Source organism: Dromiciops gliroides, chromosome 2 (assembly GCF_019393635.1).
Source record: "Dromiciops gliroides isolate mDroGli1 chromosome 2, mDroGli1.pri, whole genome shotgun sequence".
Taxonomy (NCBI): domain Eukaryota; kingdom Metazoa; phylum Chordata; class Mammalia; order Microbiotheria; family Microbiotheriidae; genus Dromiciops; species Dromiciops gliroides.
The window spans coordinates 144,799,925-144,816,695 of NC_057862.1; the positions used below are offsets into that span (position 1 = coordinate 144,799,925).

A 16,771-nucleotide genomic window follows, 5' to 3' on the forward strand; every position below is an offset into this window, starting at 1 on the left:
TAACTTTTTCTCTACCTGAATCCAAAGCAATGGACTTTGGAGGGGCTACAGGATGAAATGCAACTGGGAACATTGAACCTGGTAACTGGTTATCAACCTAGAAGAAAAGGAAAAATACAAAGAGGATTCTAATTTTTTTAATAAGTGCTAATTTCACATATACACTCACCACACACACACCCCTCTGTGCTCCTTAAGATTTTTCTGCTTTTACTTCATCTTTTAAGGTTTTTTATTCTTATCTTCTATTTTTATAACACCGTCATTTCCATATAATCTTTTTTCTCTCCCCTAACTAGAGAGACATCCCACATAACTACAAAGGAAGAAGAGGCCAAAAAAATGAAGTTCGCAAAAAAGTAACCAATTCATCAACCAATTCTGAAATATATATAAATCGCCACACCCATATTCATCCACAGAGGTTCATTTTTCTCATATCTTACTGAGGGGTAAGCTTGGTAATTATAACTATAGTATTTCAATTTTTTTCTTTCTATTTATGTTATTCTTGTCATTTTGTATACTGTTTCCAAGTTCTGCTTATTTATGTACTGTATCTGTTCATTTATCTTCCCATGCTTCTCTCTCTATTCTTTATATTCATCTCTTACAGTGCAGCAATATTACATTACATTTCAGTACCACAAATTGTTTAGCCATTTCCCAGTCAATGGGTATTTTCTTTTCTTCCATTTTTTTGCTACCACAAATTTTTTTCTTAGTGTTTTACTGTATATGGAACACTTTAATTCTTTAGGTCAAGATATACTAAAATTAAGACATTGTTTTAAAACAAGTCACAAATTATATTATTCTAACCTTTATATGTTCATAATGTGACCCTGACAATACAAAGTAACATACATAGATATGATACTTAAGTTAATAACTTGAACAAAAGAGAGGATACAAAAAAGACAGGAAAATGTATGCAACTACACAAGCAACGTGCAGGATTTACACACAAAGGTATTAATACAAACTTTGTAGCTATATACCATATGGCTACTATAAAAGTAATTAATTTATTTTCTTACATTGGAAATTACATGTCATATTAAGCAGGGAGTTATCAAGGGAAAAAACCAACTTATTTGCAGAGACAAAAATGAAAATCTCTCATTATAAGTTAAAAACAAATGGATAGTGGAAACTCAACTTTTTCAATCTGGGAATAAGCCATAAACTGCATACATGTGGCTGAGAATTTCCTTGATCAAATGTTAGTGAGTCATGTGAACACTGCCTCTCTATCTGGAGATAGTTTCACGTGCCAAAGAGTTGCTATTGCTTTTGAAACAAAATGCTAAAAAAAAATAAAAGACTTAAACAGCATCTTTTCAAAAATTCCAAACGCTTCTCATAAGTGATTAAAAAATGTTAAAATGTCCTACTCTAAAATTATTTACTAGAGATATCAAATCCAACATATTTTATATTATCACATAAACCATACTCTTTTTGGCAAATTGGAGATTCTAGATGAAGAATTTTAGATCTTCTGCATTAAGATGTATTAAGTCAGGAGGTAAATAGAAAAAATGTATTTCTATACCTAACAGAGAGTTCTCTAACAATGCTGAGAAACTAGAAAAAAAAATGTGGATACACAATCATAACCCAAGTTAAAATTTATAATTTCATCCATAAAATTTGACTAATGACTTTATTCAGGTTTATTTTTTGAAGTTGAAGATAAAAGAATATTACCTGAATCCAGTACAACTGGGCCCGTAAACTTCTTTGGTGAGGAGACTGCTTAAATTCAACATGGATGCCTGGTAAGAAATCTCGTTTAATACAACATCGGATTGGGACTCGCATTTCCATTGGGGATTTACTAAAATTTACCTAAAATGGAAAAAGTTTATCTATATTTGAATAATATTTTTGAGTTACAAGTAGAAATAAAATTTCCTATAGTAAGGGGGAAAGCACCATCTAAGGAACATATAGCACCATTATAACAGAAGAGTTAGTATTTTTGTTGAATTAATGGAAAAAATATAAATATGTGCATTTATATACATACACACATCTCTTTATTTCATCAAAACTATGGTAATCGTTAAAAAAATTTTTTATATATTTTTGCCCTTCTTCTCTATGTTGACTTTAAGGACAATAATTTGACTCTCTTGAGCACAAGGATAAAACAACTGGCGGCCTGTTCACTTAAGAAAAGCACTTATAAATAGCTACAAGTTCTATCAAAAATCAAATCACTTGATGTTCAACTCTTACATACACTTTATTTTTTATTGTATCTACTGAATTAACCAAATAGGTATTTATTTGATTTTCCAACTTGTAAACAACAAAAAAATCAGTTCAACAAATACTAAGGACCTGGGGCAGCTAGGTGGCATAATGGATACAGTGCCAGGACTAAAGTCAGGAAGACTCATTTTCCTAAGTTCAAATCTGACCTCAGACACTTACTAGCTCTGTGACCCTAGGCAAGTCATTTAACTTTGTCTGCCTCAATTTCCTCATCTGTAAAATGATGGTAATGGCAAACCACTCCAGTATCTGCCAAGAAAACCCCAAACAGGTGCAGAAGACTCAGACGCTACTGAAACAAATAAACAACAAAAAAGTACCAACTGCATATAAAACAGTTTCATGCTGGGAATAAAAATAAATAAATTTAGTATCTCTCCTCAAGAAGCTTATAATCAAGCTTATGAGAGAGGAGTCATTCTATATACAATTAACTATGCTGAAAAGCACAATGTCATAAGTGCAAATCAGGGAGCCAGACAAAGGGTTTCGACAAGGCTGAGGAGGTAGAAATTAGACCTTTAGGAAAACATAAGAACAGAGAAATAGATCTGGGAATTGTTTGAAAAAATATGAGAATTGAAAGTCTGGGTATAAATGAGTATGCAAAAGGAAAGAGAGGAGAGAAGAAAGAGGTAGCCTGATTGACCTTTGGGAAAAGGGAATTATCCATTCCAAAAGGGCTAAAATTAGGTGGAAATAAAGTATATACAGCAATCAGTACTGTTTGTCTGACCTGAACTTGCACTCTCAGCTATAAATGGACAGCAGACACTGAAACTTCTTGTTTAGTCTAGGAATAAGTTAAAAATTGTGTTCATGTAACTGAGGATTTCCTTGATCAAATGGTAGTAGGTCTGGGCAGCTAGGTGGCGCAGTGGATAGAGCCCCAGCCCTGGATTCAGGAGTACCTGAGTTCAAATCTGGCCTCAGAACCTTAACACTTACTAGCTGGGCAAGTCACTTAACCCCAACTGCCCTGCAAAAAAAAAAAAAAAGGTAGTAGGTCACTTGAATACTACCTCTCTATCTCAGAATACTTTTCATGTACAAAATGTCTTCTCAACTCCAGGGCCAGGGCTCTTTCTGAGTTACCTAGTGGCCTCCAGATAAAAGGGACTAGGTCACTAGATGGCACAGTGGATAGAGCACTAGTCCTGGAGTCAGGAAAACTCATCTTCCTAAGTTCAACTCTGGCCTTGGACACTTACTAGCTGGGTGACCCTGGGCAAGTCACTAAACTCTGTTGGCCTCAGTTTCCTCATCTGTAAAATGAGCTGGAAAAGGAAATGGCAGAGCACTCCAGTACCTTTGCTAAGAAAATCCCAAATGGGGTCATGAATAGTCAGACACAACTGAAAAAGGACTGAACAGCAATGCTCAATAACACTAGATGGCTAAGGAGTGCTTGTTTATGCCTTTTATCCTATATAATAAGGCTACAGCTCATCTGTGCACTAGAAACTAATGAGACTAAGAGGTGGAGGTAAGGAGAGAGTGCATTCTGGCATAAGAGATACAACCCTTGCAAAGGTACAGAATCAGGTAATGGAGTGCCATGTGAAAGATATAGGAAGAAAATCAGTGTAGCCAGAATGTAATGTGTATAAAAAGAATAATAATGGAAAGGTATGTTGGAAATAGGACATAAAGGGCTTTTTTTTCCTTTTCTTTTTTTTTTTTTTTTGCAGGGCAATGAGGGTTAAGTGACTTGCTTAGAGTCACACAGCTAGTAAGTGTCAAGTGTCTGAGGCGGGATTTGAACTCAGGTCCTCCTGAATCCAAGGCCAGTGCTTTATCCACTGCGCCACCTAGCTGCCTCCTGAAGGGCTTTAAATGTTAAACAGAAGAGTTTCAATTTGGAATTATGCCCAAAGGGCTTTAAAACTGTGCATACCCTTGGACCCAGAAATGCCACTTTTGGGTCTTTTTCCCAAAGAGATCATAAAAAAGGGAAAATGACCCACATGTACAAAAATATTTATAGCTGCTCTTTTTCTGGTGGCAAGAAATTGGAAACTGAGGGGATGTCCATCAATTGGAGAATAGCCGAACAAATTGTGGTATATGAATGTAATGGAATTCTATTGTGCTGTAAGAAATGATGAGCAGGAGGAGTTCAGAGAAACCTGGAAGGACTTGCATGAAGTGATGATAAGTGAGATGAGCAGAATCAGAAGAACATTATACACAGTATCATCAGCACTGTGTGTTGATCAACTGTGATGGACTAGATTCTTCTCACCAATCCAATGGTATGGGGGGGTTCCAGGGGACTTGTGATGGAAAGGGCTCTCCAAATTCAGAAAAAAAAGGAATGGTGGAATATGGATGCTGATTGGACCATACTGTTTCTTTTGTTTGTTTTTAGTGCTGTTGGTTTTCTGTTTTGAGGTTTTTCCTTTTTGCTCTGATTCTTCTCTTGTAACATGACTAGTGTAGAAATATGTTTAATGTTATTGTGTATATATAACCTATATCAGATTACCTGCTGTCTAGGGGATGGGGGGAGGGAGGGAGAAAAATTTGGAATTGGAAATCTTATATAAACAAATGTTGAAAACTATTTCTACATGTAACTGGAAAATAATACAATGCTTTTATTTTTAAAAAACAGAGGAGATTGTAGTTGACAGAAGAGGAGCCACTAGAACTCAATGAATAGGTAAATAATTTGGTCAGACTTGTGCTTAAGGGATATGCTTATAGCAGCTGTGATAGATTTGCAGAGGGGTGAGATTTGAGGCAAGGACACCAATTAGGAAGCTATCACAATAGTCCAGGTAGAGGTGATAGAGGCCTGAACTCTTACCCATACCTCCAAGAAGCTGTAGTATGACCAGCAGCCATACCCTGGTAAATTGTCTCAGCAGACTGGATAAACCAGGTTGAGGGTAACTGACAGGCCTCAAACCTATCAGTGAGTTAGAGGGATGTCCACCCCAAACATGTGACGACTTTCTCTGGCAGAATGGACGGATAAGAACAAATTGTTCCAATAGCCATGAAAGCAGCTGAAGCAGGTGCTGTGCAGTGCTTAGAGCTTGGTCAGGCACCAAAAACACCAATACCATTCACTGCATCATGGGCCATCGCAAGTTATCTTGACTTTTGTCCTGCCATGGACTTTGAAAGAGAGAGTGAGGCTGATGACTTTGTGCACTTAAATCCAAATGATCCACAAGTCAAGACATCATCCTGTGATTTCATATGTCTTCTTCAAAAATGAAGAATGAACAACAACAGTTCAGATGAACCACTGCTTTTAAAAACAAAGTGCTAAAAGATAAAATATGGTTTTTCTGTCCTAAATTCAATTAAGGAGAAAAACCTAGTAGATTATTAAAAAGTACAGTTAAACATACATTTTTAGTCTAAGAAGTGGAGCATGGGTGGGGAGCCCTATTCCACATGAATTTTCAGATGAATTCTATCATTTTGTTTTGTTTTTTGTTTTTGCAGGGCAATGAGGGTTAAGTGACTTGCCCAGGGTCACACAGCTAGTTAGTGTCAAGTGTCTGAGGCCACATTTGAACTCAGGTCCTCCTGAATCGAGGGCCAGTGCATTATCCACTGTGCCTCCTAGCTGCCCTGAAGTCTATCATTTTAAAGAATAATTAATGTCTATGCTACAAAAAATATTCTCAAAAATGAGAAAACACTCTACTAAACTTTAATGAGACAAATATAGTCCTAATACATAAACAAGGAAATGTTAAAGCACAGATGACAAAGAGTTAATATCATTTATGAATATTAATTTGAAATTTTAATGTCTGAAATAAAATCTAAGCAAAAAGCCCGTAAGATCTTTTTTTTTACTATGACCAAGTTGGATGCAAAGATGATTCAATGATTCATTAATCATACTGAAAACAAAAACACCCCAAATCACATAATTTTATCAATAGAGGAAGAAAAAATCTTTGAAAAATAAAAACATTCATATATGCTTAAAAACTCTACAAAGCACAGACTCAGAACTTCTATTTTAATATGAAAAAGTATACATACATACATATATATATATGAAATACATACTTTATACTTGACACAAGTAGCACTTATAGGTACTATATACCATGAGTAATCTCAATTTCTAGAATCACAGGATTTTCAATTCAGAAAGGATTTTAAGAAATTTTGTACAAGCCCCTCATCTTCAGTTGAAGAAACTGAATACCAGCTGTGAAGTGACTTGCCCAAAGCAGTTAAATGGCAAAGCCAATGTTTGAACTTAGGTGCTTTGACTTTTCAAATTTAGTGTTCTCTCTTATTGCCTCATCAAAATCTTAAAAATTCTTGAAAATCCCCAATGAAAATATACATAAAAGAACATTATGTTACTACTAAAATAACCGATTAAAATAACTTTAATAATAAAAGGGAAAAAATAAGTATTTGTACATTTCTTCAAATGAAATTGTTTCATTGCATATGTCAAGCACTGTAGTTCATAATTATTTTAACCTTCCTTAGTGATATTTTTATTCTTACCAACCCTACTTAAAAATAATTAAAATAAATATACACATATGTATATATGCATTTTGTTTTAAATTAATATCACAAAATGAAATTAACCATACCTCAAGATTGCTGTCTAGTTTAATCCACTCATGCTCTTTTGACTGAAGATATTTCTGATAGGCCTGTTCCAAAATAATTATTTGCTTTTGACTAAAAGGTTTCCACTTCCGTTTTGGTTTCATTTCCCAAACAACATCAGAGCTAGAAAAATTCAATAATAAAATTTACTTTGATAATATACATATCTAAACATGCTGAAACATTTACAAAAATTTTTATTCATCTCTGGAATATTATGATAATCATTTATTCTAAAATATATAAATTTTAGAGATTTCAATAAATATTAAGATAAAGTATGTTTTAACATAACAATACTTTTCAAAGGATAAATAAAAGTTACTCTAAAACAGGAGTACTTAGACTTTTTAATATGTTATGGCAGTCTTACGAAGCCTATAGACCTTTCACAGAATAATGTTTTCAATGCACAAAATAAAATGCATAGGATATTTTAGGGAAACTAATCATATTGAAATATTGGTATCAAAATATTGAAAAAAAATTCACGGATTGCAGCTTAAGAATTTCTGTTAACTATTTAATACAGAAGCTGATTATAAAGGAACATAAGAAAAAATAAGTTTTTACTTATATGACTGGTATTCAGTTACTTGTAAAGCTAACAAGGTTCTAAGATGACTTACAGAACACCTTTCAATGAATACAGTATTTAAATGACAGAATGGGGAAAAACTACTGAACTGATGGTTAATTTCTTTTCCTTTATTACAAGAATTATAAGAAAAGTTGGTTACATAGAATATATGAAAATTAATTAAAATATTGCCTTTCTTTCCTGCATATTTTCTTATGCAAGTCCAAAAGGTAATTCCTTACATAGAACTCATAATGGCATTCAGTAAAGAATGAGTTTCGGGGGCAGCTAGGTGGCACAGTGGATAAAGCACTGGCCCTGGATTCAGGAGTACCTGAGTTCAAATCCGGCCTCAGACATTTGACACTTACTAGCTGTGTGACCCTGGCCCAGTCACTTAACCCCAATTGCCTCACCAAAAAAAAAAAGAATGAGTTTCTACAGAAGTAGAAGGGGTGGAGGGAGAAGGAGCTTTAAAAGCAAAATATTTATTAAATTCATGGGATGAACAGGACTTTTATTTTATTTTTGTAATGTCCATACTCATGTAATTATATCTTAATATATCCAGTAAAAAAAAATCGATATGGTTGATTCTATCTTGTTTTTCAGATAGCAAATCACTCCTAAAAGAGTTTGCTGAGTTCAAGCAAGATTAAAAAATAAGTAAAACCATTTGTGTGTATGTGTATGTATATGTATGCATACGTGTGTGTGTGTGTGTGTGTGTGTGTGTGTGAGAGAGAGAGAGAGAGAGACAGAGAGCGAGAGAGACAGAGAGCTAGCTAGCTTAATACAATGTAGAGTTTGGCTCAGAACTCGGAAGACTTTGGTTCAAGTTATACCTCTGACACATACTGGTCGTGTAGCCTCTCAGTGCTTTGGGAAACTCTGAGTTGCAGAAAAGCTGCTGGCTTCATTGGTACAAGGAGTCTCTCCATCTAGAGTCCTCTATGCCATGAAATCTTTCAAGTTAAGTCCCTATGTCCCAACCCTTGTTTTCTATTTGCAGCTCTTGACTTAAAGATCTAAAAGAAGTAACTAACATCATCACTCATAAATCTTTCAAGGATTACAGGTTAAGGGATTTAAAATTCAGAAAAAAGTATCTCAGAACATAATTGTCAGATTATGTTAAATTTTTCCAACTCAATAATTTTAATAATGCTTTTTCTTCTTTCCATACCTAGTTATCCCAATATATGAGATTTCCTGCTTATTTTCATTGTTAACTAATGAAAGTCCAAGACTATGAAGTGACACATTTATTTCTTGATCAGCCTGTTCCATTTCTTCTGCTTGACGTGCTTTGGAAACCAATGCAACATCATCTGTAAAAAGCAGCACTCTTTGGCGTCCATCCAGGAATGATACCCAGTGTATCTGGATATTTGCATCATATGGAAATTGTCCACAGTCATCCTAAAACAACAAAAACAAATTCATTAAAAAATATATGTATCGAATATATAAGGACCAAAACAATTGAAGAAGAATAACTGACATTAGTATATAGTATTTTTGTTTTGTTTTTTTGTTCTTTGGTGAGGCAATTGGGGTTAAGTGACTTGCCCAGGGTCACACAGCTAGTAAGTGTAAAGTGTCTGAGGCTGTATCTGAACTCAGGTCCTCCTGAATCCAAGGCCAGTGCTCTGTCCACTGTGCTCTGTGCCCCACAGTATATAGTATTTTAATGTTTGTCAAGCAACTTTGTATGCATTACTTTATTAGATCATCACAACCATCCAGTGCAGTAGGTATTATTATCCACATCTTGCAGATGAGGGAACAGTGGCTCAGGAGTTAAGTCACTTAATTATCATATGAATAGTTCATTTAAGAAGCAGGATTTGAACTTAGGTCTCTTCTGACCTCAACTACTGCACTAGTTCCAATGTATCACACTTCTACTCATTTTAAAAGGAGAAAGGAAGTATTAATTAGGGAAAGCTTCCATTATCAATAATGGAAGAAATTAAGGAAAGTAAATTGTTTTTAAAATTGTACCAGGAGGTTTCCTATAAAATACCACTCTATAGGTATAGTGTTTTACTTATCAAAGCACTTTCACATTCATCATCTCTTTTTTAGCCTCATAAACAGAGGAGAAAAGTAATATTATCTCCCCTTAATGGAGGAGGAAACAAAGTCACCTAGGTACTTAGAGGAATCATAAAATAAGTAGTAGTAACTGATGCAGACAGCTCACAACAGCACCTATGACAAAGGATTTTGCACCATGTTCTTACTGTGATATTTACAGACCCTAAGGTAATGTCTATATGCTGAGAAATCAATGCAAGAAACAATTTAAAAATAACTTCATTCTAATCTATTATGGCTCATTTACATGACAGTGCAATTAATCAAAACAACCATATTTCTTTTAAGCATACAGCCATGTAGATGGTCTGATTATAGTTATTATAGTCTGATTAACTTATTAAAAACCCTTCTACTGCTATGCACAGAAATTGTTTTAGCTCTTGTACAAGTTTTAAAATAAAGTTTAAAAGATGGTACTTTATTTTTTCAGTATTAGAACAGAAATTAAGACATATTAGATCACATATCAAATATTGTATAAATTCTAGGCACATTTTAAGAAATACTTTAACAAACTAGAGTAAATGACAGAAGAGGGAAATGAGGATGGGAAGGGATTTGAATCATAAGATGGTGGAAATGTTGAAGGAATTGGGATATTTGAGAGTAAGGGAATCAGAATTTATTATGTGCCTACTACATGCCAGGTATTGTGAGTAGTGTTTCACAAATATAATTTCATTTGATCTATACAAAACAATAGGAAAGAAGGGGGTGCTTAGGAATATGCTTATATGCTTATATGACACACCTTTTATATTTAACCAAATTTTCTTTTCACTTAACCTTAAAACTATCTCTAATCTACCACTGCACCCCAAATTTCATTTAATTTTAATTTACAGACATGGGGCTAAAGGGCTACACCATCATTTTTTTCCTTCAATTTCAAATACATAGTTAGTTTACTATACAATGAAATGCTTGTGCATAGATTATCTGAAACCTTTAGTCCAAATATCTTTCATATAAGCTAAAGTCATTCAAATAGCATCAGATGGCAACAAAGGTCTTTTGTATAGTCACCCTGTCCAGTTTCCTCACATTCAAAAATGGTCATATTTAATAGCTTATATTTCTTTTTAAGCTATACCTTCAACAGATCATGTTCTCCCACATTTTCCGCATATCTCCATGTTAGTTTTTTGGTACCAGTAGGATCTGCCCAAGCAAAGAGCCGCACTTGTCTTGGTAGTAAGACCATTTCTTCCTGTAATCCACTAAAGTACAAATGGCATAGTAGAGAGAAAGGATAACAGATAAAATAAAAATGGAGAAATATGTAAAATGTACACTGTTAATTCTAACTATAAGTAATTCCCTATTTCAAGGCTTTTAAATAATTCCAACTGTATCACTGATATCATTCAAGCTTATATCAGATATCACAAGGAATATAATAGATTCACTTACTAGATAATGAAAGAAAAGGAAGCAATATGTTTAAATAGGCATTAATTTGTAAAAGGAAATATAGATACATATATAAGAAATCTGTGTTTCCTATTAACTCTTTACATACCTCTGTTTATACTGAAGAATATCCCATGTTGTATGGTTAATGATTAGGGCAGGTGCAGATCCTTCATGGTAATCAGAGAAGGTTATCACAGTTGAATGTTCAGCAATGTTAACATCAACTATGATGCCTGCATTCTATTATAGTGAAGAAAAGTATGAGAAATTTTAAAAATTCATATTTAAATTCAAAAAAATTTTTCAAGGAAAAACTTTTATCATTTGCTTTGAAATAAAAACTTCCTTTTCTCAAATACTTGCCAGATTCTAATTTATGCAATGTGATTCCATTAGTTTTTCTTAAAATGAATACCAGTATATTTTTAAAAGTATATTATACTGGATTATATTAAAACAATTTTTAAAATGAAGACCATCTAACAAAAGTCCAAAACTTACCAGTTCTTCTAAGCTCAATAAAGTGCCATTATCTTGTTGATTATAAAAGAATGGCTTCGAGGATCCATCACAGCCCACCACACGCACACAGAGTTTGCCTGACAAATTTTCAGGCCAAAATGGAAGACACTGAAAATATAAAAGCTGGCTATTAATCTGTTCACTCAACATTTTAGTCTTAAAGAAGTTATGTTAGTCTCCCAATATTTTGGATTTAGAAAAATGCCCCAACAATCACAACTGTTCCAAAGTAGAACCGGATGTCTCGGAAGATAATGGATTTGACTTCACTATAGATCTTTAAGCTTGGGGGGGGGGGGCCTAACCTAAGGCCCATGAATTTGTTTTTCAAATATTTTGATAACTGTATTTCAATATAATTTCCTTTGTTCTTCTATATATTTCCATCTATGTATTTATTTTATTTATTTAGAAACACAATTCTGAGAAGTAGTCCATAGTCTTCACCAGACTACCAAAGCGAAACACAACACAAAATAAGGTGAAGAATTTCTGCTTTAAAGAAAAGGCATGACATCTAGTTTTGGGAGATAATTCCGAGGGGAATTCTTGCATTATATGACATAGTCCCCAAAGTTCTAAGACTGATTTATCACATCTCCTTGCCAAGGTACTTTGTATGTACTTTGATTATCATCTTCAGCAGATCACCCTACTCTCTCACTATTTTCTCTCTGGTCTTCAAACTTTAGCCACTACCTCCTTGCCCACTGCATAAAAATATACCCATATGTCTACACATCCTTAAAAAAACCCTCATTTGATCAATGCAACTAGAACCCTACTAGCTATCATTTGATAGCTCTCCTAACTTTCTTAAACACCTAAAGAAAACTTTCTACATTTATTGCCTCTATTTCTACACTCACTTTCTTCTAAACCCTCTAAAATCTGGCTTCCAACCTCATGATTTAAGTGAAAATTCTTTCTCCAAAGTTATCAATCATATTTCAAATGAAAATGTAATGTCCTTATTTTAATCCTCATCTATTTTGAGCTCTCTGAAGCATCTGACACTGTTAATCCTGTTCTCTTCCTAGACTTTGTCTTTGGTGGGCTTTTTGTGACACTCCTACTTCTCCTCCTGTCTACTCCTTGTCAGCATCTGTTGCCAAATCTTCATCCATATCATGCCCACTAAATCTAGATGTCCCGAAAAGTGCATACTATTACTGACTCTTCTCTTTTCTATCTATTCTAGGTTACTTAGTGATCTCATCATCTCGCTGCAGATGATTCCTAGATCTTTATATTCTGCCATACTGTCTCTCCTGAGTTCTAGCCTCACATCACCAAATGTCTCCTCGACCTTTCAAACTCTATGTCCAGGGGCATTTCAAACTGAACATGTCCCAAACAGAACTCATTATCTTTCCCCCAAAATATACTCCCTTTTAAAATTTATTTTATCTTTAATTTATGGAATAAAACAAATATTTTCATAACAGTACAAGGAAAAAGATAACTGCACATGAAACTACATATCTATTATATACAACTTGCTATTCCTTTTAAATATATAATAAAGTTATTGTATAAATTTCTTTTTTCCAATCCATCCAACACACCCTAAAGATGGCTACCGTTAGACACAACATGTGTGTGCACATGTGTGTGTGTATGTATATCAAATTATTCTATACATACTTCTATTTGTCATTTCTTTCTCCGGATGAGGACAGCATCTTTCTTCATATGACCTTTATAGTTAATTTGGGTATTTATAATTGTTAAAATAATTTTTCACTCAAAGTCATTCTTTTTTTTTTTTTTTTGCAGGGCAATGGGGGTTAAGTGACTTGCCCAGGGTCACACAGCTAGTAAGTGTCAAGTGTCTGAGGCCGGATTTGAACTCAGGTACTCCTGAATCCAGGGCCGGTGCTTTATCCATTGCACCACCTAGCCGCCCCTCAAAGTCATTCTTAAAACAATATTGCTGTTACTGTATAAAATGTTCTTTTGGTTCTGTTCATTTCATTCTTCTTTATTTCATACAAGTCTTTCCATGTCTTTCTGAGATTACTGATCTCATCATTCCTTATAGCACAGTGGTATTCCATCACAATCATATACCACAACTTGTTCAGTCATTCCCCAGTTGATGGGCATCCCTGCAATTTCCAGTTTTATTTGTCATCACAAAGGGAGCTGCTATAAACACCTTAGAACATATAGGTTCTTTTACTTTTTTCCCTAATCATCTCTGGAAACAGACCAACTAGTGGTATTGCTGGGTCAAAGGGTATATGTAGTTTAATAACTCTTTGGACAGAATTCCAGATTGCTCTCCAAAACAGCTGGATCAGTTCACAATTTCACCAATAATGAATTACTGTCCCAATTTCTCCACATCCCTTCCAACACCTGTTGCCATCCACTTCAATCATTTTAGCCAATCTGGTAGGTATAAAATGATATCTCAAGGTTATTTTAATTTGCATTTCTCTAATAGCTTATGATCTAGAGCATTTCTCCATAGAATATAAATTGTTTTGATTTCTTCACTGGAATACTACCTGTTCATATCCTTTGACCATGTATCAATTGACAAATGACTCATATTCTTAGAGATTTGACAAAGTTCATTACATATTTAAGATATGAGACCTTTATCTGAGAACTATCTATTATTTTTTTCCCAGTTTTCTGCTTTCCTTCTTTTTTTTTTTTAAAGTGAGGCAATTGGGGTTAAGTGACTTGCCCAGGGTCACACAGCTAGTAAGTGTTAAATGTCTGAGGCCGGATTTGAACTCAGGTCCTCCTGACTCCAGGGCTGGTGCTCTATCCACTGTGCCACCTAGCTGCCCCTTCTGCTTTCCTTCTAATCTTAGCTACATTTGTTTTATTTATACAAATTTTTTAAATTTAATGTAATCAAAATCATCCATTTTATACCTAACTTTATTCTCTATCTCATTTATTGATAAACTGTTCACCTATCCATGTCTTCTAATTTTCTTGTAATATCTCTCTTTATATCTAGGTCATGTATCAATTTTGACCCTATCTTGGTAAATGGTCTAAGATTACTGATCTATGCCCAGTTTCTGCCATACTGCTTTCCGGTTTTCCCAACAATTTTACCAAATTATGAATTCTTATCTCAAAATCTTAAGTCTTTACACTTGTCTAATATAAGATTATAGTTATTTGCTGCTGTAAATCGTATGTCTACTCTGTTCCACTGATCCACCTTTCTTTTTCTTAGCCAGCACCAGATAGCTTTGATAATTAATATCTTATAATATAGTTTTGGATCTAGTGCTGCTAAATCAACTTCCTTTATAGATTTTATTAGTTCCTTTGATATTCTTGACTTTTTGTTCTTCCAAATGAATTTTATTATTTTTTTCTAATTCAGTAAAATTTTTTTGTTAATTTAATTGGGATGGCACTAAATATATAAATTAGTTTAGGATAAACTGTCATTTTTATTATATTGGCCCTGACTATCCATGAATAATTAATAATTCTCCAATCATTTAATTCTGATTTTATGTGTATAAAAATATACTCCCCTTTTTCCAGACCAATCAAGAGAAACTGGCCAAACAATCCACATAAGAAAATGCAAATGGATAAAGAATGCCAATTTTAACTCATGGAAATGCATTTTGGAACCATAATCAAAGGGCTATAAAACTGCGAATTCTTTGACCCAGCAATACCATTACTAGGTCTATACCCAAAAGAGATTAAAGGAAAAGGAGAAAAACCTATATGCACACAAATATTTATAGCAGATTCTTCTTGTGGTGGTAAAGAACTAGAAACTGAGGGGATGGCCATCAAATGGAGAATGGGTGCAAATCAAAGTACATTTTTATTTCTTTATTTTTCTTGCTTCCCTCACACCACCACCACCCCTGCAAACAAGGCTAATGTAAAAAATATTTTGCATGGTTTCATATGTATATTCTTGTGTTCTCGAAGGATGAGGAGGAAATAAGGGAAAGTAGAGAATTTGGAACTTAAAAATTAATTTTAAAATAAAAATTTTATCTTGAAATAAATGATATTGCATATACATTCATCTGTTTCTAAATATTCACTTATTTTTCCTGAAACATGAAGTCCTATGCTAATACTTGGCTTTATTATCTTTCCTAATATTCAAAAAATGCAAATCCTCCTCTCCTCTTTCCAGCGTCTCGAGGCCAAGGTCTCCCTTCCTCCAGCCATTCCAGCCCACAATGATTTTTTCTTTGAATTCTTATTCTTAGGGAGTCCTTTCCTTTTCTGAGTTTCAGTGTTCTCTGTAAAATACGAGGGTCTAGAATGCTTTGACCATTTATACTTCACATCTTTATACTTCTTATATATTACTAATACTGCTGGAGGTGTTTCATGTGTATAAGTCTTATTCCTTCAACGTGAATGCAGACACAACTTCTTTCATTTCATCTATTGAGCATGGAAGATGATCAATACTTGTTCTTTAAATATCTGGTTAAATTGGGTTGTGAGTGAATGTTATCAACATGTCTCATCTTTGAATATACACAGCAATACCATGAAAGGGGAAAAGCTTTTCCAAGCTGATAAGACTTTACATAGGAATCTGTTAAAAGAGTATCACTGTGGCTCTCAGAAGGCCAATCACTATTTATTTAAAAATTCATTTACAATAATATTAATGAAATATTTTACCTCAGAAGAGGCAATGTAGTTCCATTTATTTGTCGGTAATGAGCCATCAAGTGCAATTTCTCCAACTTCTAATTCCATTGAAGACTTATTGGCAATGGTAAAGAAAGGAGTCAGAGTAACTATTCTTGTAAGATTAAAGCTGCTCATTTTGATGCTAACTCCAACCTGGGGAAAGAAAATAGGTTAGTACTATACTTCACCCCACCTATTTTAGCGAAACACCAACAAAAAAAAAGAGAATCTTTAGAATTCAAATTGATTATTTAAAATGTTCAGGACCCATTATCAATTTAATGCTTCAATTTTTAAAAATTAAGTCTTTTTCTACAATAACCTTTCAAGATTCAAAATGTTGTCCTTTTACTTTAACACCAGTAGCAATCAATTCAAAAAGCATAATTTCACTAATGGATCAATAGTTAATGAAAGTATATGCACAGATGAAAATAATTTTACTGAACTTTGCTATTATTCCTTTATTTAATTTTCACATAGAGAAGTTCTCAACTATTTATGAAAACCATAACACACAATGATATAGTATTATCATTTTTTAATTATGAAATTTCAATACAATAACAGAACAGTTGCTAGCTTCAACTG

The 16,771-nt window shown here is 33.8% G+C and overlaps 1 protein-coding gene across 1 annotated transcript in view; it reads right to left on the reverse strand.

Annotated features, from left to right (window-relative positions):
- The window catches only part of VPS13C (vacuolar protein sorting 13 homolog C), a 206,614-nt gene that overhangs the window by 48,366 nt on the left and 141,477 nt on the right, over nucleotides 1-16,771 (reverse strand). Inside the window, exons 63-70 of the mRNA XM_043981954.1 lie at nucleotides 16,169-16,333; nucleotides 11,498-11,626; nucleotides 11,103-11,236; nucleotides 10,674-10,800; nucleotides 8,661-8,896; nucleotides 6,876-7,017; nucleotides 1,714-1,854; nucleotides 16-97 (exon numbers count right to left, since the gene is read on the reverse strand). Coding sequence (XP_043837889.1) covers nucleotides 16-97; nucleotides 1,714-1,854; nucleotides 6,876-7,017; nucleotides 8,661-8,896; nucleotides 10,674-10,800; nucleotides 11,103-11,236; nucleotides 11,498-11,626; nucleotides 16,169-16,333 — 1,156 coding nt within the window. The remainder of the gene's footprint in view (nucleotides 1-15; nucleotides 98-1,713; nucleotides 1,855-6,875; nucleotides 7,018-8,660; nucleotides 8,897-10,673; nucleotides 10,801-11,102; nucleotides 11,237-11,497; nucleotides 11,627-16,168; nucleotides 16,334-16,771) is intronic.